This window comes from Microtus ochrogaster, chromosome 15 (genome assembly GCF_000317375.1).
Source record: "Microtus ochrogaster isolate Prairie Vole_2 chromosome 15, MicOch1.0, whole genome shotgun sequence".
Classification (NCBI taxonomy): Eukaryota; Metazoa; Chordata; class Mammalia; order Rodentia; family Cricetidae; genus Microtus; species Microtus ochrogaster.
In genome coordinates this window covers 32,373,393-32,401,081 of record NC_022017.1, presented here as the reverse complement: position 1 = coordinate 32,401,081, position 27,689 = coordinate 32,373,393, and the positions used below count along the sequence as shown (strand labels likewise).

General features: G+C 42.8%; 1 protein-coding gene across 3 annotated transcripts in view; it reads right to left on the bottom strand.

Moving 5' to 3' along the window:
- Fam135b (family with sequence similarity 135 member B) overlaps window positions 1–27,689 on the bottom strand; it is a 272,906-nt gene that overhangs the window by 32,933 nt on the left and 212,284 nt on the right. For all 3 annotated transcript variants that reach the window (XM_005354527.2, XM_026782497.1, XM_026782496.1), the window contains exons 8-12: window positions 21,533–21,686; window positions 18,832–18,881; window positions 8,826–8,981; window positions 8,003–8,076; window positions 382–536 (exon numbers count right to left, since the gene is read on the bottom strand). In XM_005354527.2, the coding sequence (XP_005354584.1) occupies window positions 382–536; window positions 8,003–8,076; window positions 8,826–8,981; window positions 18,832–18,881; window positions 21,533–21,686 (589 nt within the window). The remainder of the gene's footprint in view (window positions 1–381; window positions 537–8,002; window positions 8,077–8,825; window positions 8,982–18,831; window positions 18,882–21,532; window positions 21,687–27,689) is intronic.

Here is a 27,689-nt window from a genome sequence, read left to right as displayed (position 1 = left end):
AAGGAAGGAAGGAAGGGAAAGAAAGACAGAAATGAAATGAATATAGTTAAAATTGTACTCTTTAGAAAACAAAAGATCTTCACCAGTCTTTAGGTTGTGTGTGTGTGTGTGTGTGTGTGTGTTTATGTATTTCTCATTATATAGGTAATTCAATAGGTGAAACCACAAGTGCCAAGGACATTTTGATCCATAAGGGACCAGGGAGACTAACTCTTCCTTCCCCTTTAAAGAGAAAATAATGCCTAGATTTTCTCATACTCTTGTGAACAGTGACTCCCCCTCCCCACCGCAGATCTCCAATGGCACTGTCTGTTAATGCACTAGTACTTACACGGAAAGCCTAATTCCTGAGTCTTTTCAACACAACAGAGAAAGACAAACCTGAGACAGGGCAGTCCACGTATCTGTCCTCAAAGATAACGGGCAGGGTGTTCCAGTCACCATCAATATCCAGGCACTCTGCGGGCAGTGGGGGCATGCTGGTGAGGTACTCTGAGTTCCGGATGTCCAGAGATAGCTGGCTGTGGGTCTGGATCCTGGGGGGTGCACAGAAGGTAATCAACCAAACAGGGTTGGAGGTTTTCAGTAGTCTTAAGCCCCCCCCAAAAAAGCATTAACAATGATGTTAGCAGATGCAGGTAATGACCGTCTGCCTGTTCCATATAAGATGTCACTCAAAGTGACAGTCTGCTTTGCTGAGGAACTGCTCCAGGAATTAGGGTTGGTGCAATGGATTGTGGTACTGAGCTACCCCTACTGGTTAGTGGAAAGTAATTGGCATCATGCTATTAAAAGACTAGTTAAGAAAAGGCTACAGATCTAAAATGTGTGCTTTGGAAGAGAAGGTTAAATTTACTCATATATTACTCCAGCATCTTAAACTTTTTAAGCTACTTAGAGTCTGAGATATATTTTGGTGCAGCTGAATGAGAGCCACCTGAAGTACTTCTGGTACTATGTAGATACTGCCAGTGTTTATTGGTGTGTAAGCTAATAAATTCAGGCATCATATGTTTTGTTTCTCTATAAAGGAACGTTAAAAGCTTGTATTTATTCTTCCAGACCTAAACATCCTTCAACCAAGAATAACAATTTGATTTCAGAATCTGAAGCTGTTACTACTTAATAATTTAAAAGTTTGGAGGGACATGTGACTTTACCTCCTCAGAATAGAGCAAATTCATGTTATCTCATGAAAGAAAAGATAAATAATGTTTTTACAATTTTTGTGTATAAGAACTCAATCACTTTCCTCCAAGGAAGGAGAACTTAGGGATTGTAGGTTTAGGAAAAGACTGACCTTATGTCTGCCTGGCTGGCTGGCTGCCTGCTGCCTGCTGCCTGCTGCCTGCTGCCTGCTGCCTGCTGCCTGCCTGCATCTCTTTATGTAGCAGGCTGTGTTCTGGACACACTCATCTCACTTCCCAGCCATGTGGACTATTTACCTCCATAAAACAAATGTGATGTGTAACTCTACACAGGTCCACAACAAATTCTCTAAGCATCACATCATCATCAACAGAAGCACCATGAGTTCAACCCAGACGCACGTAGGGTTGATAGCATATATAGATTTCATATAAATATACATATAAAATGTTAATTAAGGCAATACATATAAATTTTATGGATTAAATATTTATCGTATATTTTCTATTTTTTCCCATTTTCTACACAAAAATGGGTTATTTTTTCTCTTATTCAAAGCTCTAGAGGTTGTTGTATCTTTATGCTTCTTTGAATATTCAATAATTTGAATATTTAAATATGATCTTGTTTCAGTCAGTTCTTCACTCCATCCCACCTTTGATCTCCTGAGTATGGAAAGGTGTAGCCAGAAGACATTGGCTTATAAGCTGGTGATACAGGCCTCCCAGATCCACCTTCAGGGTGGATAGCTGCCATCTGACAGGCTGAGCACCTAGACAGAATGTGCATGAACAGGGTACACATTTTTTTTTTCTGAAGCCAGGATATCTCTGTTTTCTCCTCTTATCTGACATCATGATTCCAGGTTCTCCAACTTTTGGACTTTGGGGCTCATAGCAGCACCCTTACCCTTCAGGTCTTCAGGCTGTTAGCCATGAAACTGGTCCTCTGGTTCCAAGATCTTCAGACGTGGCTGAGCTACATCCTTAGCTTCTCTGGGTCTCTAGCTTCCATACAGATTATAGTGGAGCTTGTCAGCCTGAACCTGAAGCTCACTAATTCAGCTAAACTGGTTGGTCAACAAACCCCAAGGATCCTACTGTTTCTTCTTCCGCAGTGCTGGTATTACAAGTGTTTGCTGTAACAGCTTGTTTCTTACATGGGGACTGGGGATCTGAACTCGGGTCTTTAGGTTTGCATGGAAACCATTTTCCTGAGTTATCTCTCCAGGCCCAGAAGGAATGGATGGCCCTATTAAATGTTAAATGGTGTTGTAGCTGCTACCTGTAACTAATGACCGTGAAAAGAGGAAGAATTAGTCTCTGCCACAGAAATGAGCTTCTTCATTGGTTAACACTTACTCAACATCGGTCTTACTTTAATATTTATGTATATATATATATATATTACATATATGTGTATATTACATATATATGTATATATTGAATACACACATAAATGTACAAGAACAAAGAGACTATCATTTTGAGAGGTAGCAAGGGAGAAATGAGAGTAGCTAGAGGAGGAAAGAAAAGAGGGAAAGTGATACAATAATATTGTGATTAAAATTAAATTTAAGTAAAACTATTATAATCATTAACACGGGAGCTGTGAAAATTGAGGTGATATCTCAGCTTCCCTATTATAGAGGTGGCACAGCACTATGAATCTCCACAACATGCTCTTTTCCACAGTCATGTATTCCCCCTTCTTGTGTGAAAAGCATTATTGAGACATGGGACAAACATAGAAGACAGCCAGCTACAAGCAGCCTTCCCATAAGCCGAGGCTAAATCTCATCTTAGTTTTGCAAATTACTCTTTATGGCTGTCCAGTCATCTTCATGGTAAACACACATTCTCATACCCATATACACATATACACTGAGAAACATAAATAAACACATGTCCCCCAAGTCACATATTATATCTTGTCCTGTGCTATCCAGACCATCTCACTTATAAAGATCTGTCCCAAATCCATCTGTTGATTCCACAGCCTACTGAAAGGTGGTGAAGATTCATCTATGACATGAAATCCTCTTCCAGGCCAGACTATGATGAATCTTGAGAGATGAGATCACCTATGCCTCTGAATACTGACACTCCATCATCAATGGAATCAAATCGAAGACCTGAATCTTAATCCACACACCCATGAACAACAACAACAAAAAAAGCTAAAATTATACTATGGAACAAAGAAAGCATCTTTGACAAATGGTACAGGCATAACTAGATTCAACATGTAGAATAATGAAAATAGACCCATATCTATCTCCATACCCAAAACTCAAGTCCAAATAGATTAAAGACTTCAATATAAATCTGACTACACTGAACCTGATAGAAGAGAAAGTGGGAAGCAGCCTTCAATGCATGAGCGCAGGAGACCACTTCCTAAATTTAATCCCAGTAGCACATACACTGATAGCAGCAATAAATAAATGGGACCTACTGAAACTGAGAGGCTTCTGTAAAGCAAAGGACACAGTCAATAAGACAAGAAGACAGCCTACTAAATGGGAAAAGATCTTCACCAACCCCACATCAGAAAAAAGACTGATCTCCAAAATATATAAAGAACTCAAGAAATTAGACATCAAAACTCCAAATAACCCAATTAAGAAATGGGGTACTGAACTAAACAGAGAACTCTCAACAGAAGAATCTCAAATCTCCAAAAGATACTTAAGGAAGTGTTCAACATCCTTAGCTGATGGAGGAAGATCATTGGCTAATAAAGAAACTGCCTTGGCCCATTTTATTGGTTAGAACATAGGTGGGTGGAGTAAACAGAACAGAATGCTGGGAGGAAGAGGAAGTGAGCTCAGACTCGACAGCTCTGCTCTCTGGAGCAGAGGCCATGCTCCCCTCTCCCGGGCACACGCGATGAAGCTCCGACCAAGGATGGACGTAGGCTAGAATCTTCCAGGTAAGCGCACCTTGAGATGCTACACACATTATTAGAAATGGGCTAGTCCAGGTACGAGAGTTAGCCAAGAAGAGGCTAGATATATTGGACTAAGCAATGTTTAAATGAATACAGTTTGTATGTTGTTATTTCGGGTAAAGCTAGCCAGTGGCGGGAGCTGGGTGGTGGAATGCAACCCGCAGCTCCCTACTACACTTAGCCATCAGAGAAATGCAAATCAGAACAAATCTGAGATACCATCTTTCACCTGGTGGGTGAATAAGGGAGAGTGAAAGAGGAAGAGGAGGAGAGAGGTGAAGGAATGAGAAAACTTGAGGGAACAGGACAGTCGTGATGGAGGAAGGACAGAGATGAGAGCAAGGAAAGAGATATCCTGATTGAGGGAGCCAATATGGGGTTAGCAAGAAACCTGGCTCTAGAGAAATTCCCAGGAATCCACAAGGATGACCCCAGCCACGACCCTAAGCAATAGAGGAGAGGGTACCTAGACTGGCCTTGCCTTGTAGACAGACTGATGAATATCTTGTATATCACCATAGACCCTTCATCCAGCAACTGATGGAAACAGAGGCAGAGACCCACATCAGAGCACTGGGCTGAGCTTCCAAAGTCCAGCTGAAGAGTGGAAAGAATGAGAATATGAGCAAGAGGTCAAGACCATGAAGGGTTCACCCACTGAAATAGTCTACCTGAGGTAACAGGAGTTCACCAACACTAACTGGACTAAGAAGGAACAAGCATAGGATAAAACTAGTCCCTCTGAATGTGGTTGACAGTTGCATGACTGAGGCAGACAGCAGGGCCACTGGCAGTGGCTCCAGGTTTTATCCCTATTCCTTGTACTGGCTTTCTGGGAACCTAGTCTCTTTGGTTGATACCTTGCTCAGCCTAGATATAGTAGGGAGGCCTTGGACCTTCCACAAATCAATGCGCCTTACTCTCTCTGAGGAGTGGATATGGGGGTGAGGTGGGAGGGTTAGTGAAGTGAATGGGAGAAGCGGGGAGTGGAAACTTGGATTGGTTTGTACAATAAAAACAGTTTGTTTTCTTTTTAAAAAAATAAATAAATGAGATTTCCATAAAAAAAAACTAGCCATACCCATTTCTCATTTTATGCTTTTATTTTTCTTGCTTATATATTTATTCTTGTGACTACCTGAATGACTTAATTTATAAGCTACCTATCTGTCAGCATGGGAAACCTACAAGGCAGCATTCTTTACCTCGTCTATTGTCCACAAGACAATTAATGTTCACTCATCAATCACCACCTACATTTCCATCACCGTTTACATTGGAGGATCTGTAGTTTGCATTCTGTGAACCATGTGTGGATGTTCGCACTTTCTCCTTTCTTCTTTTGCTTTTGACCATTTTGTGATGAAGGAAACCGTAACTGGAGGTTTCTTTCCCACCCACCAGTTACCAAATAACCACTCTAAGGCTTAATATTCATTACAAACTGTTCGGCTGATGGCTCAGGGTTATTTCTAACTAGCTTTTACATCTTAAATTAAACCATTTCTATTAATCTATGTTCTGACATATGGTGTGTTACCTCACATCTTGCTTCCCCGGCAGCTGCTGGTGTCTCCCTGATTTCATCCTTTTTCTCCCTGTCTCTTTGCTTGGATTTCCCGTCTGGCTCTATTCTGCCTGGCTGTTGTCCAAATCAGCTTCTTTATTAACTAATGGTAATACAACATATTCACAGCATACTCAAGGACATCCCCTATCAGGAAACTAAGAGCAGTACATCAATTTTCTTTCTTGATGCTGAGATAAAAGCAACTGAAGGGGAAAGGAATTTATTTGGATCACACATCCAGATTATAATCCATCATTGCAGAAAGTCCCAGGAGATGAAAGCAGCTGGACCATCAAAGTCAAGATCAAGGCATAACAGATGCGTCCTGCACTCAGTTTGCCTTCTCTACTCTTATATAATCCAAGATGCCCTGCCCAGTAAATGGTGTCACTGCCAGTAGGCATGTCTTTCCGCTTCCACCATGTTGATCAAGACAATCCCCATAGACATTTCCTTAGGCCAACCTAATCTGGACCATCTGATCTTAGTTTTCCCTTCCCACGTAATGCTAAATTTGGTAAAATTGACAAAAACGAACCATCAAAACTAGCTCTAATTAAGATTAACTTGACAACAGAAGAAAACTCACTCATTGCACATCACTAGACACCTTGTGTTATGAACACTTTGCAAAGGTGTCTAGAGGCTGGCACTCCAACCAAATTCTGCATGGAGAGTGTGATGGTTAATTTTCATTGTCAACTAAATCGGATTTAGAAACACCTAGGAGACACACCTCTGGGCATGTCTGTGAGTATTTTTCCAAAGTGTAACTGAGGAGGAGAGATCCACTTTGAATGCGGTACCATCAATAGGGTGGGGTCCCAGGCGGAATACTATGGGTATAAAGAGGAAGTGATCTCAGGACATTTCTTGATCTGCTTTACTTAGATGCCATGTGATCAGCCATGACTTCCTGCCATGATGACCCTTCAAATTGTGGGCCACCCTTCTTTAAAGAGATGTTCTTTAGTATTTTAATCAAGGGATGAGAAAATTAATAAATATAGAGAGCAATGACTTCTGTGATTTTCACTTCCACATGTGTTTATACTCCCTGAAAAAAAAAAGTTCACACAACATAACACAAACACCAAGGGTTTCCTTTTGATAAGAGATGAGGTTTCTTAGGTTTGCTGGGGAATGTGGATGGAGGCCTAACCAAGATCTTTTGGCCACCAATATTTTGTTTTGAATAATCTGTTTAAAAAAAATAATGGTAAGGGGAGTCTTGTTTGAGAGACACAGAACATCTACCAGAAGTATCTGGGAGAGACTTACAGGAATGTCTTAGGTTTTTTTGTTTGTTTATTTGTTTACTTTTCTGTAGTTCTGAGTTTCTGCATTTTGCTCGGGATCCCTCAAAGTTATGTTTAAATTTAGCAGATTCATACTGCCAAGGCTAGCTTTAGAATTAGTCATCCAGTTCTAGCCTAAGGCTGAAATGAACGAATAAATGAATGCATGCGTTGATGTGTTTGCTGGAGACTCTAATGGTGTCCAAACAAACTGTTTCCATAGCAGATTCATGTTCCTTTCTGTCCTGCTCACTTTCATCACCTAAGAGCAAACACTAAATGTCACTGTAGTTTGCATACAGAATAAACCCTGTGGAGGAAACAGGATTATATATACAAAGAAGATAGATTTCTGTATCAGTCTTAATCAACTTGAAAATTACCCCAGCCTCTTCTGGTAGACGTGCTGTGGTCTCTCAAACGTGATTCCTCTTGCCATTATTTTGTGATCAGATTATACAAAACAAAATATTGGTGTCCAAAAGATCTTGGTGAGGTCTTCACCCATCATCCTTGAGAACCTGAGAAACCTTATCTCTCATCAGCACTCACACTTTCTTGATACTTTTCAATTCTTTCTGGAAGAAGGCATTCTCAGAAAGGCAACATTCCTTCTGATTAGAGATCTTGGGCTTAGTTATTATGGTAAATATATGTTTAAGCTACAGCATCATTGGGCTTTTCTGACATTGCATGTAGCCCTACCACCTGCTTCTATTCATTTTGCAAAGGACTGAGCACAGATGTCTGCAGAGATCTAGGGAGTCTGGATTTTTCTCTATAGAACATAATGGCATTCAACAAAAGAAACCTTTGGCTATCGACCTTCCCTGCCACCTGCAGCTTCTGCCTCCCCAGTGTGTATACTTCCTTTGCCTGCACAGGATTGTAGAGAGTGTGTGCAGAAGGGAGCAGAGTGTCTGTTTCACAGCAAGAGATGAAAGGAAAGAGAAGTGGGAACAAAGCAAGAGAGCTGAATGCCTTGGGGTGGCCACTTTAACAGGGTGAAGTGGGTGTGCGATTTATTACTTACAGGTTTTCCTGAAAGGTCAAGACGGCAAGTTTTTGGTGCTCCATATAAAAGAAAGCTTCAGAAAACCTTCGGACCTGAGGGATGACAATGCAAACAGCTTAATTCCTCAAGTGGATGTGACCTCCATTTTCTCAGCTTGAGAGTCTGGAGATTAAGGGTTGTGTTTTAATGGAAAGAAATACAACAGAGGTCTGAAAGAAGAGGCTTTCCACCCTCCACAGCTGCCCACATGTCTTTACAGCTCTTAGCCCAGGCAGTGTGGTGTATCTTTATGAAACTCATCCATGTTCTGCTTTCATTTTTATATTCAAGTTTTATTCTTTCTACTAGAATAGTAGATTTTTTTTCAAATGGGCATGATAAATAAATGCACGACATGGAGAATTACAAAAGCCAGCAGCATTTGCTAGGTGCTTTGTAAACTCTGATCCTCAGACACTTGTTTCTCTTGCCCAGAGTGAGAAGATCCACATCACTCCATATATGAATACCTATGCATATATAGCCAGGATGAGGGCAACACCTTACATTTGAAAGTATTTCTTCCTAAATATATAGAGACTCTTGCAATAGTTAATTTTATAAGCTCAGCTATCATAAGACATAGATAAGGGAGATGTTTTATGAGTGGCAGAATAGGGCTGGATAGCTAAGTGAGCTTTTGACATCACAATGCTTACTCACAGTTGAGTGGGACCAGTGTTGAAATTGATAAATTGGCACAAAGCCAAGTCATGTTACTTTCAATGAACCAACTCTTGTAAAACTTCACCTTAACTATAAATGCATGTAGCCAGAGAGTTTAAAGAATTTTACAATTTACCCTCAAAGTGTGATGTTCCTGGGTGAGATAAGTGGTCACTTGGGAGTGCAGAGTCACTGTGTCCAGGAATTGGGTCCACAGAGCCATCAAGTGGGAGGCCAACCAGGCAAGATCCTTGCTGATCTGCTCAGCTATCTTCTCTGGATTGTTGAGCATCTGCAGAGAGAAAAGAGTGTCCATCAATGACCTAGCTCTATTATTTTGCTCCAGCCTTGGGACCTTTACCAAATGTTCTTTCATGCTATTCTTTGCCTAGCGTGCTGTAACAATGTGGTATTACAGCGTGGATCTCATACTACATAATGTAGAATTGGGTTGCCCTGTCCCTTTGAGTGTGGGAGTTGAGAGAGGCAGCAATGAGAATAAACTATTTGGCAGTTTTCATTTATAGATTAACATTCCAAGCCCACAGCCTCATACAAGATACCCTGTAACTATCCCAAGCCTATGTCTTCCTTCTTCATGCATATTTTAAGTGTGGGTTACTTCTAGATGTCCAGAAATGTCTTGTCTAGTAAATTATGCTCCATTTATAAATAGTTGCCAGCCATTTTTGACTCTTTACCCTAAACTTCCAATCCAATCACTTCAGAACCCAGTTTTCCAAAATATTAGCATCTCAGACTGGGATTCCTTCAGCATGCACTATTACACCACAGGGGAATCAGCCTCCCATAGACCCACACATCCACAGCAGAGAGTCTAGCACTAGAATCTACTCTGTATTTCATTAAACTCTGAACTCAGTGTTTTATAATCACAATGGCTCCATTTACTAATACTGATTATTTTGCAGGTAGAGGACCAGACATTTTATACATGCTTCATATTCAATCCATACAATCATCTTGTAGGTAGAGTAGTAAAACCATCCTTTCAAGGAAAGTAAAATAATAGTGATTTATTAGAATGTCCAATTTTCACCCAGCTAGGATTTAACTGAAGAACTCTCTAACTACGATACCACATGTTCTACCTCACTAGGTATCTTGAAGTATCTCAGTAGATAAGGTACTCCTTATAATCCCAGAGTACTTAACTAGCCAGGTCACTAAACGCCATCATCTCCTTAACCATCACTTACCACTTCTAAAGGAAGACTCCAGGCTACCTTAACTACAATACAAGTCAGTCAGTTTGGAGAAGACTCTTTTGATGAGAATATGTTGGACAGATAGCTGGTTTCTAATGGGGAGGACTATATTCTAAAGGAAAAACTTGAATTACCAGAAGGTGAGAAGATCAAATGCTCCTCTGAGGAGCAACAAGAAGCCTGCCCAGGTCTCATCAATGCACAACAATTAATGAGCATCCTCCTTGTCTTGCTAATGTGTCTGGAAAAAGCAGCACCTATGCTGAGTAAGAGAGGATCTCTGTAATGGCAGAGATAGGAATGCATACCAGCAAGGTGGCGCCAGGCTTTCACAAAGCCACACCATTCAAATCCAGTCTCTTTACCTCCTTTGTCCTGTGCCCCAGTTTCCTCGCTGAAGGAACAAAGCAAACAGCTGTTTCCAGATACAGTTTTGTGATTGTTATGGGACTGAGGTTTGATTCTGGATGAAAGCAAAGCAGGTAGAAGGAGGTATCTAAGAGTAAGAGAGCAGTAAAGAGATGTTGGCTGGACAGTGAGAATTCTAACACATGGAGATGCTTGCTTTATTATGAAAACCAGCTTTTAGATGCAAGACTCCAGTTAAACACAGCATCTTCTAAGAGGTGCATTCGCCTTTGATGACCATTGACATTGGTGGCTCAGTCCCATACAGGATCATGAAAGGTCAGAGACACAGGTGGAAGGGTTAGGGAAGTTGACCTCAGGAACAGGTTGCATCGCTGAGAAAACTCTAGACTGGAAAGTGGGGCTTGTAAATTCAAACCAAGCAGCTCATATTTGGATTCTTCTACCAGAATGACAGCCAATAATCTGCACCTACATTCAGCACTATTTTGCCCCCGGAAATAATCTCTGCCTTACCCAAGGTTACCATGCCTCTTATCCAATGCAAAATAATTATCCCAGCCATGATGAGCTACCTATAGCAGCATGCGTAGATCTGTCTATTTGCAATACCAGACCACTGTTCAGGCAACATCCTCTCTTTAAAATGCCTTGTCCTCTCAACTTCTGATTACCTCTCCTATCCTCTTCGTCACTGTGGTATGGTCTGTCATCAACGTGGGAATGACGTGGGGGTCAATTCTATTTTCCCTTACTTCTAATAGCACTATGCTATCCATCTCAGACTCTCTTTTATCTTGACCTCTTCTTGAACAGGTGTCCTTGACCATACAGACCTTCCTCATGATCCCTCTTACAAGGGTGGTTTGCTTTCTTGCCACTGTCTCAATTTGTCTGTACTGGGAGCTTGACATCTAAGTGTCCCTACTTCCAGCACAGTAGCAATGGATAATCTAAGCTCAGCAACCCTCTACTTTAGAAATATATGGATGAGCACCTTGAGAGATGCTCTGTGCCTCCAGCATGTTGCCCTGTCTTGCTTGGCTTCTGATTCTGCTCTCCAAACTTCCCACACCACCACAGTGGCACTGACAGACACAGCATGAACTCTGAGCTCAACTACCAGAGGTGCAAAGGGAAAAAAAGAAAGATATTCACTAAACGAGTCTTTGGGAGAATTGTTTCCTCCCTAGTTGATTATAGAAACATCTTCAGAGGAGGTTACAGAAGTTTCTAATTAATCCACAGGAGGACTTTTCTGTCATTACTGACACATGGACCTGTGTAATTACACACAAGTGTGGGTGGCTTTCTGTAGCAGGTGAAGGAGGGGCCTTACCTGCTAACAAACCAGCAATCTCGGGCCACTGCCATCACAGGTGAGTTCTCTGGAGCGAGGCTCCCATAGCTACCTTGACCACTCCCAAAGCCGTGATCACCTGGGCTTTAGGCACATTCTTTCCTCTAAAGCTCTTTCTCTGTTTATTCCATTCTCATTTTATGCTACAGGGTGTGCTGCATTTTACAAAGCCAAATATAAATACACACAAATATAAGTACACCCGGGAATAAACATTCCATTCCCTTATAACTACATGCTTAGCTATAATACACCTACAGAGTACTGTAAAAGGCATGTATTCTAGATGTCACATAGGGGCCATGGAAAGTGGCTGAAGAGGTGATATATTCTGCCTTCCAGGTGATCAGGCTTCTTCCTGCTTCCTGAATCAACCGGGATCTTTCAGATGCTTCTCCATGTCATCTGCATGCTACAACCACTGGAGGCTAAGGTTTATCCATGTGTTCACAGAGGACTACATCCATGTTAAAATCTCTGAGGTGCAGTCCAGATACTAGAACTTGTCAAATGCTTCATAGATCATTCTAATGGACACCTTGCTTGCTTGACTGTGACCCCTGACTTTGCTTGTATATAAAGCGAACCTCAGAATTTCATTTGTTAAATGTTTTATTCCCAGTTCATACCAATGCTTTGAGAAGGGAGTGGGAACAATGGCTTCTGTGGTAGAACCCAGCTGGAGAAAACAGACCACCTGGAGCACTGGGGTTTCATTTTGTCCCCAGGAGTTGCTGAAACACATGGAGTGTAAGAAGCCTACTGCATCTGATGGACAGATGAAAAGACATGATTACGTGGCATTGTCATCCTTGCTAAGCCATCGGACCTTCCTTCTGTGGGTGACCAACACCGTAAGAGCTTAAACAAGGTCAATGTCCAGACACTGTGGATGCCTGTATGAGATGTTCTATGATGCACGAAAAAGATGCACAAAGTCTCTGCCACACAGGGGCATGCAGGCACAAGAGAGACTCAGAAACACAGCAACCCTGTGCTGCCCCGCTAGCCCCAGCAGCCTCTCTATAATGAGAGTTCATATGTACCTATGAAGAGCTAGTTAGTGCTGGCCTCCCAAGGGATTGGCTAGACAAGAGAAGAAGAAATAACAACAACCACAGCAGGCATAGAAACCGAAGTCCTAAAGTCACTCTCAACTGAGTCTTTACCTCACCATTTCAAAATGAGGTGAATGTTGTGTGTGTGTGTGTGTGTGTGTGTGTGTGTGTGTGTGTGTGGTCATTATGGGGTCCTAACCTAATATATTCTCTGCCTCTTTGAACTTAAGGTAAGCTCTTCCATAGCAGGGACTTGAGAACTCCTCTTGCTCACCTGGCCCATCTAGACCAGGGCTTCCTTCAGACAATCGGCCTTCTAAAGGTTGCTTTCTGGTTGGGAGCAAGGTACTTTCAAACTCTCATCAACTGTCAATTTGGTGACATCACCTTGGGCACTGGATATGCCCATCAGGGACAATCTTGATTCTGTAAATTGAGGTGAAAAGACACCCACCCACTGTGGGCAGCACCATTCCCTGGGCTAGGATCCTGGACTGTACAAAAGGAGATAGACAGTGAGCTCGTAACCACTGTCTATTGCCCTCTGCTTCTGTCGTGACTTCCCACAGTAATAACCAACCTCCTGAAGATGCAGACCAAAGTAAACACTTTCTCCTGAAAGTTGTTCTTGGTGGGGTGATTTATTAAAGTAACAGGAAAACAGCCAAGACCTGCCTCTGACAAGAGGTCTGGCTGACACAGTCAAAACAAAACCCAAGTCTCATGTTCTTGCTGTGTCCTTTCTTTGGATATTTCCCAACGGAAAAGGGCAGCTCCAGGAACAACCACCAGATAATTGAGTAATTCCCAAAAGTTCATGGAGGTAAATAGCAGACAGTCTTTTATATCTTTGAAAAAAATCTTACATTGCTATAATAAAAAAAAAAAAACCTAAACTAATGAGACTTAATTTCCAACGCTGCTCAGCAAGTCCAAGGAGACCCTTTAGAGCCTTAGTAAGGGGCGAGCTACCCTGTTTGATTAATTTGTTATAGGAAGACCCTCAGCATCTCCCTAGCATGGGCCCCAACCCAGATTTCCAGTCTACCATTTATAGCTAGGTTTCATGTTCTCCATGCTGCGGTGAAGCTGGTCACACACACATGCTCATGCTCATGTGTGACATGTATTTCACACTCACACTGCTGTTACTTCTACTTGGAGGAGTACCTTTCCCTCCCAGGTGTCTGACACCCCCTTCCCTGTTCCTTGTTGGCACCTTAACTTCCCAGACAGAGTCAAGACCTCCCCTCCTCCCTGCTCTGCTATCCTTTGCTTCCACTCCCCGACTATTGTTCTGGTCATATGGGCAGAGTCTGACTTATCACAGAGCAAACCAATGTCTCGTTAAGCTGTAAATGCTGGGTTGTCTCCTCTTTGATTGTATGTATAGCGGGAATATCTGAGTGGCCAATGACCAGCACCAAACAGTTTCTCACACCAAGTAAAGATGCCTCGGGGGTACTCTCCTGCTAGAGACCTCTGGGTTTTTCAATGCCTATATTACCTGAAACCATCCAACTCTTCACCACCTTGAGAGAAATACATTCTCTCAAGAAATACAGCCTTGAGAGAACTACATTTGCTGCTGTTCATCATTTGCCAGCAGGTGGCGCCGGTTCATCTCTAACGAAATTCCAGCTCTGATTTGGGAGGGTTTCTGAGTATCCCGCAATATTTCCACCACTCAATCTACAGGCCAGTCATTCCATTAAGCAAATTGAGGAGCAATAAAGTTCATCCCCTTCCCGCTGATACCTTACGCTCCATCGATTCTTAGACTTTCTTACAAAATAAAATTCTCCAATAAAATGTGGTTACAAAGTAAATCCTGTTTCGGCAAAAGAACTATGGGATTCAGCGGGACACACAAGTGTGTGCATGTACACACATGCACACAAATACACATACATACACAGGTCCTGAAAGGAGAACAGGAACTTGGGAAGAAGAACTTCAGCCAGGGAAGGAGGGGGACATAAAAGAGGACAGTAGAGGACAAAATGAAAAATACAATTAATTATATGCACATATGCGAGTGTCAGAGAATTTAAAAAATAGAATCACATCACGACAACCTTCCTACAGCCTGGGACTCTGCGGCAAGAGATGGAGGTAAGCAGTACGTCCCTTGGGAACTGTGTCTGATGAAGTTATTAACGGTTCTGCCCTCCAAACTTCGCACTTAAACCACTACAGTCACCAGAGGTGACAAAATTGTCCAAGACAAACGTCCCAGGGACCGAGGCCATGATGTTCAGTACTACCAAGTAAAGGCTGCCATGGAACCCTGTCCCGTTTGGTAATCTCATCCAAGGGCTGCAATTCCCTCAGAAACGTTAAGGCATCCCCACTCCTTAGTGTCTACTTGTCACTGTGAGTATGTGTGAGCATCTCCTTTCCTATCCCTGGATGCTGTGAGGAGGCTGCTCTGCGAGCCTCACTGCTATAAATGCAGATAAACCCCTAGCCACACTTTTTATCTTAGTTTTCTCGTGGAGAGCACAAGGTGCATTTCAGCCTTCAGTTCCTGGCAAGGAATGCCTTAACCCCCTGGAAACTCCCTAGAGATGGGAGGGTGTGCAGCTTTTATCACGAAATTCTATGTAACAAACTCATGAAAGTGGCTTTTGCTGGCCCCTAGCCAGCCACAGGGTAGAGGATGCTTTCAGAAAATCAAATCAAATCAAAACAGACAACTACAACAACAACAAAAACAGCTCAAGTCTGGGAAGTGAGAACTGTACCCAGATCTCAAGGAAAGAAGTGCTGGGGATTGAGGGAATCATCAAGGCCCAGGACCTAATCATGTCTCTTTACTGGAGCCTCCATACATGGAAAAATTAGTACTGTCATTTATATAAAGCAAATTTCCATGAAAAATTGTAAAGAAGCTACTTGGCAGAAATTCAGATTTCTCCAGGCCTAGCTCTTTTTGAGATAAAACTCGTCCATCGTTGTATCGTCTTCTGGGGACTGCACTTTGATAACACGCTGGTTTGACTTGCCTGGCCGTGTCAGAGTGTGAGACCAAGCTCCGCCAACTCAGTGAAAAAAAGGACCCCTTTGCATTAGGAATAAAAACCCAGTAGACCTCACTGGGTGTGGATATGCACTTGCTGGACATGACCATATATGTCCTTGTTGAAGTAAAATGTTTTGCCTTACTGGAGTAAGGTCATTTTCTTGGGGCTCTAGATCTGCTTCTAAGAAACCTTCAAAGTTGGAAGGTTAAGAGCTCCCAGGCTGCTGAATGTACCCACCTGCCTGAAGTTGGTACAGGTAAACTCAAGAAAGAGAAACTCCACTCTTGGCCTCCTTTTAGACTTTGACCCTATGTATCCTTCATCTAGATGTTAACCAATGCCCTCTTGTAATGTCCTTTGTAAAGTCCTTTATGGTAGCCTGGTAATGATTAAAAAAATACTTCCCGAGTTCTCTAAGTCATTAAATGAAATTATCTAAATTGAAAAAGTTAGGGTTGCCACATCTCTTTGGTAGCTGACTGGTCAAAGAAGGACAGTTTCAGAAATGGTATCTGAGGAGTGACAATGTTGTAAGACTGGCTCTTAACCTGTGGGACCTGCTTCTGACTCTAGGTAGACACAGCTAGAATTAAACTGCATGCATGGTTGGGCATGCAGTTAGCATAAAAGAATCGATGGAGATAAGACCATTCCTCATGCATAGATGTTGGAAGTTCTTCTACATGGGCCCCAAAGGATGTGCCCTCCTCCTATTCCATGACTCCTAGTGACTTGGAGAATTCATCCTGGCACCATGGTTAATGGGGAAGTAAGGTGTCTTGATCATTAGTCTCAGCTCCCTCCCTGAGATTTCAGACAACCTCCCCCTTGCAGAGATCACACTTCTCCCTCTAGTAGCCTTGGACCAAGGATCCTCCCACTTCAGATCTCCATCACTGCCCTAGTGCAAAAAGCACAAGGCTTTGCTGTTAATTCTTTCACTTCTTGATTTCAAAGCATCTTAGTTAGAGCCCACTAAGATGTTTCTCCTGAAAAGAATGACTGGCACTACTTGGGATCCTGCCACCACGTACAGCATCTCTGCCCAGATATTATTTCATTCATGGGCTATTCATCAGTGCCAGTCCAAGAGTGCATAGACTCCTCCCCTCACCTTGTGCTCCAGGGGAAGGGGTCATCTCTAAGTCCCCAGGGCTGATGCAGGTGCTCAAAAGTCATGGAAATTTTAAAATGCTGACTGAAATGAATCAAAATTTACTGGGTCAACAGGTGCCATAGCTCCTAGGGAGACTTTCATGAAGATGCCAAAGAGAGGAGGGAAGGAATTGACTGTTTGACAACACTGCCTTCCAAAAACCCATGCAGCACTAGAAACTACTCAGCGAAGGAGGAAACGCCAAGCCAGGGCACCGCAGTGATTGTGGCAAAAACAACCCTGACGTTACCATTGCCTGCATCCTCTGTCGTCCACCAGGTCCGATGTGCAGAGCTCAAAGACTCTACCTTTATTCTTCTCACCCATTTTGTTTCTTACATTCTCTTTGGGCTGGGAGTAAGAGACTCTGCCACATGGTGACTGGTGGTTCTGCTAGTCCCTGGTAAAATAGCTCACCTTTGTGAGCTGGGCCCTAATCCCTCCTCCCCCAAAATGTTCTGCTGATTAAAAGAGGAAGTTTCATATAGTGTACATTAAACAGTAGCTGATAACCAGCAGGCATGTGCCTGCTTTAAGCTATAAGAAAGAGATCCAAAATCAGATGCATTTTTTTTCTTTGCCTTTGTCTGTGGTGTTTATGTGTTGGCACATGTATAGGTAGGTGCATGTGTGCCCATGCATGTTTATGCTTTTGGATACCCAAATATGACAGTGGGTATCTTTCTCAATGGATCTCACCTTATTTCTTAAGACGGGGTCTCTTGCTGAACACTGAGCATAACAATTCTGACTAGTCTAGCTGGTCTGCTTGCCCCTGGGATGCTGTATTACAGGCAGCCACCAAGTCTGGCTCCCCTATTCTTTCATATGAGTCTGGAGATCTGCAGTGTGGTCTTCCTGCTTGGCCAGCAAGCACCTTATGCTCTGAGCCATCTCCTCAGCCCCTGTTTCTGCTTCATACATAGGAAAACTAAAATTGATAAAGACCGAAACAACTTGTCAACACTGTGGCACAAAGGTCTGTTTTGGGACCAACTCCCAGCACTGAATAGCTCTGTCACTCACCAGGTCAGAGGAATATTAAATTCCTCTCCTTTGGAAAGGACGGTGGTCCCAGCCTACATTAGTGAAGTGTGGCTGTCCCACTCTACAGAGTGGTCCGGGGAAACTCAGTCACAGCAAGTGACTCAAGAGAAGCACATGCATTCTGCACCCACTCTCCAAGGGCACAACTCTTGTTTGCCTTACAAAGTTGGAACCAAGTCCCCAACATGAAATTACTATTTTTTTTTCCTATTGCAAGTTTGTCAAGTCATTTTCCTTTAGCCAGCTTAAGCCTAAGCACCAAGACTAAAATGGTCTTCCTTTTGAAACCCAGGGAAACCCTGAAGACATCTTCTTGATTCCCAGGTTGTAGGTTAGTGTTCACTGCTTGAGTGATAACAGAAGTCATGGTGGTAAACAGTAAGGTAACACGCTCATCACTAGCTTTGCTCCAGACAGTGCCCTTGACCTATGTTTTTAGGGACACGGAGATAGCTTTGTCTTGCTTAAATGGGTTGAAGCCATTAATCCTTTCATTGAGCATGCACAGTGTTAGATGCATGACCTGTTGGCATCTGCAGACTCCACCTGCATACAGTGCTAAGGCTGCCATTTTTGAACCTGCTGCCCGTGAACAACCGCGAAGTCTCTTGGACATCTTCAAAGCACGATTAGTTTTCTTCCTTGCCAATCTTACTTCCCAGCATGGCCTCAGACACCCCCTTCGTTTACACCACAGAAGCCCTTCAGGCCTTTCCTCGGGGAGGTAGAGTTGAGGTCAGACCCACCCCCACATTTCAGTACCTGTGAAATCACTTTTTCTCATTGGGAAAAATTGTGGCTTCAGTGACTGGCATGCTGTGTGGCAGACAGGACTAGCTTGGTCCGGTCCTATAAGCACTTCCATAAGTTCGGGCACAGGGTCAGCACAGTAATTACCTGTAACTCTGAGCACAGCTGAGAAAGGGTTTCTTCAACAGCAAGGGCCTCTAGGAAGGAAGAACAAAGACCACACAATTAAACAGACCCCATTTAAATGCTGCACATGTTAACTAAAGGAAAAGGCCTACATTTCATGTTGTACACGGTGAAGTCAGAGAGAAACAAAGGCAACTCCAGAGGACTCTGCTAATCAGAATTTGAAGAGAATCAACCTCATTTGACACAGTGGATTGAATGCAAGAGGAAACTGACTGCGGACTACCGAGAGGAATTATAATTATAATCGACCCCTAAGAGTGCCTAGCACTTTGCATGCCCTAAATTAGTGTACATTTATTTATGCTTTTCCAAATGCATCCACACACATGTGCATGCACACCCATACCCACCTACCTACCCACAGAGAGAGAGACAGAGACAGAAAGAGAAGACAGAAAGAGAGAAGCTCTCACAAACATATATTTTGCAACAGAGAATATGGATCTGTGTCTCCATCATGCATCTGAAAAGTCAGACGCCCAAGGAAGAGGAGTGACATATCTGAGTGGACTCCAGGCTCCAGGGACCATGAGACTAATGAGCACAATAACCATCCAAGCCACCCACAGTGTGGCCCACAATGCAACAGCTTGTCAGCCTGTACAAATGGCCTCCAGCTGTTTGTGATTTAATGGTCAGGGTTTTGACAGGGTTTGAACTCTCTCTTAGCTCCTCAATGCCAAAGTGTTGTCACTTGCATGTCGCTGTACTGTCTAGGGCAACTTGAGTAACCTCTTAGCACCTCTGTGTCCTGTTGACCTTCCTACCTGACTGATGACCTCAGATCCATGGCCTACCAGTACAATAGACTTTATTTCTCTTGAACAAGACAATAGTCTAAGTATCCAGCACAGCACCCCATGTGCAGAAGATGCTCAACAAAAATATGTTGAAAAACATTTGAGAGAATAAATCACTTTGGTTCTTTTAGGTAACAGAAATTTCTATTGCTAACTGCTGCTGAAGAAAATCTAGTTTCTTTTGAGGCTCATAAGGAGCTCTGATTCTGCACTGTCCTTTTGCTTTGTTTTTGTGGAACTGGTGGCCCAACGTAAGGATTAACATATGCAAAGCAAGTCCTCTACTGAAGAGTCACAGCCCGAGTCTCCTGTGTCTGTCTGTACAGCCTGTACAAGACTGGCTTCTGAAAGCATCCCCGTCAAAGGATGCACTGGCTTGACCAGACATCATGGCTGATGAAACTAGGTAACAAGAGTCTCTGAAATCCAATGTAAGCACTAGAAATACTCCTTTGCTTTGTAGACTAGAGACAGAGTCTAAGGAATCTAAGGGGGGAACCCAGCTATCACCAACTCCATAGTCTGATGATAAAGGGAAACTTGCAAATATATCGTTGTCATGCAGGCTGCTCATAAAACACAGGCCACAGACACTAGCAAATGATATGGTTCTCACAGAAGTTGGTATCCAGCGGGACCACAATGAAGGAAGCACTACTGGGAGTCTGACATTGAAATATGCATTATCGTTGAATCCTAGGGTCTGCACTGAGCCTCTGATCCAAAGGATTTGGGGCAGAACCATGGTACATAGTGTACTATAAAGGAGGGTGAGGACTGAAGCGCCCTCCTCCGGGCAGTTCAATGCAGGATCTCAGGGCTTCTGTCATGGCTACATATTACTGTGCTTTATGGCTTTCAGTAGTCATTTTACCTCCCATGTTTGACTTCTCCTATTATTACTCGAGAGGTAATTAGGCTCACTAATCTCCATTATGTTCAGTTTGGGGAAAAAAAATCTATTTTTTCACCATAACCAAATAGGGTATGTGACAGCAGGTTTCTAAAACCCTACAGAGGATACACCATGAGATAATTAGATACACACAAATATAACAGATATGAATGGCTATATGTGTTAATATATATGTATGCACAATTATTTTCTACAGATATAGTGCTATTTTGTAAGGCTGTTATACAAGTTTATAAGTTGTAATTCTATAATTTCATCCTAATTATAAAAGTCTTTAACCTCACATATCATTTTAGAAAATGTGTATGTGTGTGTGTGTGCATGCATATTTGTGTGTGTGTGCACGCACGTGCACACTAACCAGTGATAGTTGATAATCTGAAACAAACTGAAGGACTCAAAAGGCTTTCCCTTCCCCTTGCCCTTCTTTCCCCTTCCCCTTGGCTTGATTAGACAGTCACTTCATATCATGAAGATGAGCTCCCACCAATGAGGTGAGACTCAGTCACCACCTATTTTAGGGATGATAGACAGGAGCTGTGGTGGCTCTGGTATATTTCTAGCCCAGTGTTGGTTCTGACACATCCTTTTTGCAAAAAGAATTGCCTTTATGAGATGCTTTGGCTTTGTTCATATGTCCCTTTGTATAATACCCAGATTATTGCTAATAAAACAAATTATTGGACAGGGTTGTTGTGGGTGTTCAAGAAATATCCGATGCATAAAGGCGTGTGTGGGTGTCTTGGGGCACTCATATGTTTTCTCGCTGCCTTGTCCTTGCAAAGCGTCTCTCTTAATACAGTGAGGGAGAGCCCAGAAATGCTTAGATGACCAATCCCGTTTTCACCAGGACCTCTGCAAAAGCATACCACCTTTTCTCTATCCACACTCCAACACAGAAAGTCATCTCTGGACCTGAGACTTTCTGGGCCTACTCCCTTACCCAGTTCCATGGTGGGCAGTTCAGGAATGTCTCTCATGATGACCAGGAAATAGAGTCGGAGGCCCTGATAGGCATGGAGCAGCATCAGACAGAGGTCCCGGTGCCTCTTGTGTGCATGCTGTATGCAGTTCTCTGAGGGGACGTAGAAGCTTCCCTGAAGAGACAGGAGAAACAGAGCTGAGGAATCGATACTCACCCTGGCTTCCCAGAGCTCCTCTCCTCCACTCACCATTCCGGGACTTTTGGAGGCTTCGTGACAGCAGGTCTGGTTCTTAGACACTATGAAGACTTCACAAAGAAAGCTGACTGAGTCCTAATCCCTTTTGTATCCATGCCAAGTAGGAAAACCACAGGCATGCCATGCCTCTGCATCATCATGCTCACATTAAGATAATCATAGTTATAATATTAAATACAATGGTAGAAGAGGATGATTAAGAAGCAGGTGAGGCTGACAAGGCCCACATCAAGGTTTGTGATTCCTGACTGTCGCCCTCTTAGAAGTCACTGTCTCTGACTCCCAGAGGATGCACTGCAGAAGGGGCTGGGGGACAGAAGAAGAGAAATCCTTTGTGTGTGCAGGGGGAGGATCAGGAAGACTATTAGAGCAGATGGGTGAGCAGCAGTCTGCGCTACAAAGGGAGAATAAGGCTTACATAAATTTACAATTTATTTACAATTTTAAAATTGTAAATGTGAAGTCGGGTCCTCAGAGCTGATGTGCTCAGTGAGAGCTCTGCGTCTGAGCAGTTTCAAAGGCTCTGCACAGTGGAATCTTTAAGGATTTAGAATTGGTAGAGAGCTACCTTGATTTGTGCAACAACAAGGAACTGCCTAAGTCCACAGTCAGTTCAGTGTAGAGGAAAAGTATAAACAAGACAGTTTGGTTTCTCTTTGATGACACAATACGTCTCTCTTTCTAACCTAAGAGAAAGATATTTCACAGTGAACTGACGAAGAAATGTCTAAGAGCAGAGAAAGGAAACACGCAGAGGGATGTGGACAGGGGAACATTGGAGATTCTGAGTGGTGAGAACATCTGGTGGTGTTACACGCCTTCTCATTCCTCTTCTCTTCAGCCACAATGGAAGCAAACACTCGCTCTTCATGATTCCCTGATGCTGCCTTCTTCATTCTGGAGAAAGATTTGGCTGGGAGGGAGTGACATGTACCCTCTTAGCTTCAGTGTGTGGGTCTGTGTGGTTGGTGATTACCGCAGCCTGCTTTCCCACTTTGTCTCTGTTCTTGTTGCTAAGTCAGCTGAATTGGTTCAGGAAGGGTATGGTAAATCAACAAACACTCTTGAGTATGAGCCACCCCTGGGAAAGAAAAGAGTCCTTGGGTAAGCAGCCCTTTGTAGAGCAGACATCAGTAGCTGGCCTCCAAAATCTCCGGCATGGAAGGATTGGCTCAGGACTGAGGCAGAACCTGAACACTGTATCTCATGACCACCACAAATAACTTACTTCTGCTACAGTATCTACTTTCCAGTGCTTTTATTCCCTGATCTCTATAACCTTGTCTTATACTACAATGCCATCTGATCTTTCTAATTTAAACTTAAGAGAAAAGTTACACGAGGACAACAATAAATCATGAGAGCAGTTATATGCACATTGCAGGATAGAGTAGATACAGAGATGAAATTGGAAATTACGGAGATAATATAAACAATTCCAAGAACAGTAAGTTCTTTTCTAAAAACTTAAATTGTAAAAGGTTGACGAAAAGCACTTCAAGTAATTTGAGTGATATTTTACAAAGAGTATTAAGAATACCATATAGACAATGAAATGCATTGTATAAAACTATAATAGAAATGAAGAATCAAACAGAATGATGAAGAATCAAACAGAATGATGTCTTAGTTACTCAGTGCAAACTGGCTTAGTCTATGGGGTGACACTGAGATAAAGAGAGGGTGAAAGTGACGAGACTGGCTCAGGATGAGGGGTCCCTCCTCAAGAGTCTATATTCTGCCCTAAGTCATGTCTGTTTTAAAACCTCAGGTGAACCCTTGTTCTTACTGTACTGGTTTAACTCTGGTATATACTTGTGAAAAGTTACCTCTCATCATGGAAAGAGCTGACAGAAAGCTAGGTAGATGAATATTAACATTAACTCCACAGGGGGAAAAAAATGTGTTCCAGCCATTGCTTGCCAAGAATAAATGTTACATGTTCTTAATTACAGTTCTTAAATGTTAATAGGATATCAATATAATAAAAAATAGTTAAGCTCTGAGGATCACTTGTTTGTTTTTGTTCGTTACCTCTCATAATATATTCCGATTGAACACAAAGTAGCCGGTATAGCTGTAGAAAGACCAGCAGAGCTTGTGTACACCAGGGAGCATGTTAGCTTTTGCAGACTCACAGAGCATAGGAAATTCTGTCTAATGAACCCCAAAGACAACTCCATTGTGTTGATCTCATTTGATATCTGACAAGTTTTGTGGAAGATAGGTACTCTTCATTTCTCTTTTCAAAGTTGAATACAGATTTGGAAAGAAGAAAAATAAAATTTAGTACCACCAAACATAATGTGCAATTCACCGGTGTCCAGTAAAATCATTGTAGACCTTTCTACAAAACATCCCAACACATATATGCATATATACACAGGTTTGTGTATTACTAGATATATAGACATATACAGATATGCCCATAAAGTGGAAGAATGATCTTAATATTTTTGGGTTTTCTTCTACAGCAATGTGACATGGAATTTATTTGGGATCAGACAAAAGGCCAAGTCACAGGAACACCTCTTTCCACTCCATAGATCAAAAGACTGGGACTCAAAGAATTAAAGGCCCCAGACAAGACAAAGTCACCCCACTTTCCAGTAGCAGAAATGGCTCTTTGAGTCTATGGTGAAACAAAGGCTCTCTGTCTGGGTGCACACTCAGAGAAATTATGTAGGGAGAAAGGGAGGGGGGAGAGAGAGAATTGCACCTGTCAGAGACAGAGAACAGATGCTCAACCGAAGTCTGCTTGTCTTGACAGAGGCATCAACACACAAGTCCCACAGTGTCTTCATTTGCTGTGACTAAGCAACAGTAAATGCAGAAAGGGAGTATAAAAGACATCAGATCCAGTAGTCACGATGATGTTCTGGCAGTCCTGAGATTCCATTTTTCTGCCCTTCCTCCTTCTCAAAATTCCATCCTCTTACTACCATGGCCTTCTTTGGAAAAGCAACCCAGAAGCTAATGAAGAGGGTAAAGAATCTTTAAGATCTGCCAAGTTTAACTTCCATTTTACATAATTAATTCTTGATAACATGGCATATGCAATATGCTATGATCGCATTCTCACGCCCACCCTGCTGCTCTCTCTCGTCCCCTCTCACCCACCACCAGTCCCTTCCCAGGTAGTCCTCCTCCTCCCCTTCCTCCTGCCATCCTCTTTTCCTTTTGTTATTGCTGCTGTTGGTGGTGGTGGCGTTGCTGCTGCTACTGCTGCTGGTGGTGGTGGTGATGAGAGCGGTGGGTCGTTTTGCTTTTGTTTGTGGTTTGATTGGTTGTTTTTGCAAACTTCATACAGGTAGTCATGACTACTGCATTGATATCTTGACAGGAAATGTAATATCTATGTCAAAGAACATTTCAGAAGAGGGAGCGGGAGAGACTTTGGGAACTCAAGGAAGGGGAAGAATGTGACAGTCTCTGTTTTGTAAGTCTGGATTTTAAAATGGGTCTCAGTGTCATATGGATGATGAATATCTTGCATATCACCTTAGAACCTTCACTGGCGATAGATCGAGATAGAGACAGAGACCCAAACTGGAGCACCGGACTGAGCTCTTAAGATCCAAATGAGGAGCAGAAGAAGGGAGAACATGAACAAGGAAGTCAGGACCACGAAGGGTGCACCCACCCACTGTGACAGTGGAACTGGAGCTCACCAAGGCCAGCGGGACTGGGACTGAATAAGCATGGGATGAAACCGGACTTTCTGAATGTGGCGGACAATGAAGGCTGATGAGAAGCCAAGGACAATGACACCAGGTTTCGATCCTAATACATGAACTGGCTTTGTGGGAGCCTAGCCTGTTTGGATGCTCACCTTCCTGGTCCTGGATAGAAGTGGGAGGACCTTGGACTTCTCGCAGGGCAGGGAATCTAGACTGCTCTTCATTCTCGAGAGGGAGGGGGGAATGGAGTGGTGGGGAGGCGGAGAAGGGTAGGGGAGTGCGGGGAGGGGGCGATGTGTGCGAGGAGGGGGAGGGAAATGGGAAACGGGGAGGAGGCGAAAAAAAGTTTTTTTTGCAACAACTAAAAAAAATAAAATAAACAAAAAAAAGAATGACAAAAAATGGTGAATCTTCATTCGGTTGGTTCATTGTCAGTATGGAGGTAGGTAAGGAGTCTAAATGCTAATCTAAGCAGCTATACTGAAAACTGGCTGGAGAGCATTATTTTAAAGACTACATCCCATTGGCCATAAATTACATAAGGGTGTAGCTTTCTGAAACTGGACAATATAATGTATAAAATCACACAGCTGGCCGGGCGATGGTGGCGCACGCCTTTAATCCCAGCACTCGGGAGGCAGAGGCAGGCGGATCTCTGTGAGTTCGAGACAGTTCCAGGACAGGCTCCAAAGCCACAGAGAAACCCTGTCTCGAAAAACCAAAAAAAAAAAAAATCGCACAGCTGCCGTGCAGGCCTGCAGAATGCATGCATATGCAGAAAAACCAGTATCTTCCACCAGACCTTCATGAAGTACCGCAAAGTGTAAGGAACCACACTTAGAAGTCAACTTTTCTAAGTCTGGAATGAGATACGTACACACAGAGAGAGGAATCATCCAGAGAAAGCACATTGCCTGTCAATATATTAACCCACAAATGGCATTCTGTGGACTGGACTCCATCTACAGGACTTCATCTACACAACAAAAGACAGCTGCCTCTTCCTTTCTATAGATGAATCAAATCCTATGTAAGTAGAAAAATATGGATACAGGTGGATAGAAGTGAAATGGAGTCCTTGGTCAAGACAACAGAGAAAAGAGTTTTGATGTTTGAGTTTTTGGGTTGATTCTTTGCTACTGTCACCTTGAACAGAGTTTCCTCCATCTCAGTACTGCAGATGCATCGTCAACAAAGTGGGACCACTCACAATACAGGCATCAGAGATAGGACCACTACTAGAAAGGAAATGAGGACATTCAGGTAAAATGTTGAGTCGGTGCCTGCTGAAAGGCACTTGTGCACACTCAGAGACACAGTCCTTGATGGATGCGTGAACATGCCCACAAATAATTCAGCCTAACAATCAACACACTAAAAATTGATCAGCTAAGAGTGACTTAACTGGTCTCCATTGGTAACCTGTAGACATGTGCTACTTTCAACACAGATCCTGGATTCAAATAGATCTCTGCTTATGGATTAGAACCTCATTAGCCATGTTATGGTAAGTTTGCCCACTAATATCAGGAGAGCAAATTTCCCAATGTAGGAAGTGGGGATAGTAACAAGGTGTGATTTATAGTCAACTGACCAGATGTGAGTTAAGTTTACTTTGTATGACATTTATTACCTACTGGTATAAACATAAGTTAAACATAATTTTGTGTGCTCTGGATACTACCTGTGGATACACACCTCTCAAAAGCATACTGCTCCATCTGAATATAGCGTTGTACTCCAGATTTCTGAATTGCACACTTAGGATTGGGCATCTTGTCGGGTTCACAGAGGCATGGGAAACCAGCTGATTATGACTCCCAAACCTTACGTTTGCTTCTTTCCCTCTGGTATTCACTACTGAATGTCACTGTGTCCAACACTCAAAAAACAGGAAGTTCTAAGCTGCAAGCTTCTTGCTGACTTCAAGAATCTGTCACAAATGCTGAGATTTTACCTCTGGCATTGTCTGCGCTCTGCCCTAGTTTCAGTTGTCTCAACTGCTCCCTGAAATTACTAACAGGTCTCATTGCTCTGAGCTCCCCCGTGTTTGCAGTCATAGACCACATATGCTGGTTTGCTTCGTCACCCAGCATTTATAAGTCAATCTACAAATTCAGAGGAAACGTCATCTTAAAGATTCTTAGCAATAAACAGCTCTCTCTCTCTCTCTCTCTCTCTCTCTCTCTCTCTCTCTCTCTCTCTCTGTGTGTGTGTGTGTGTGTGTGTGTGTGTGTGT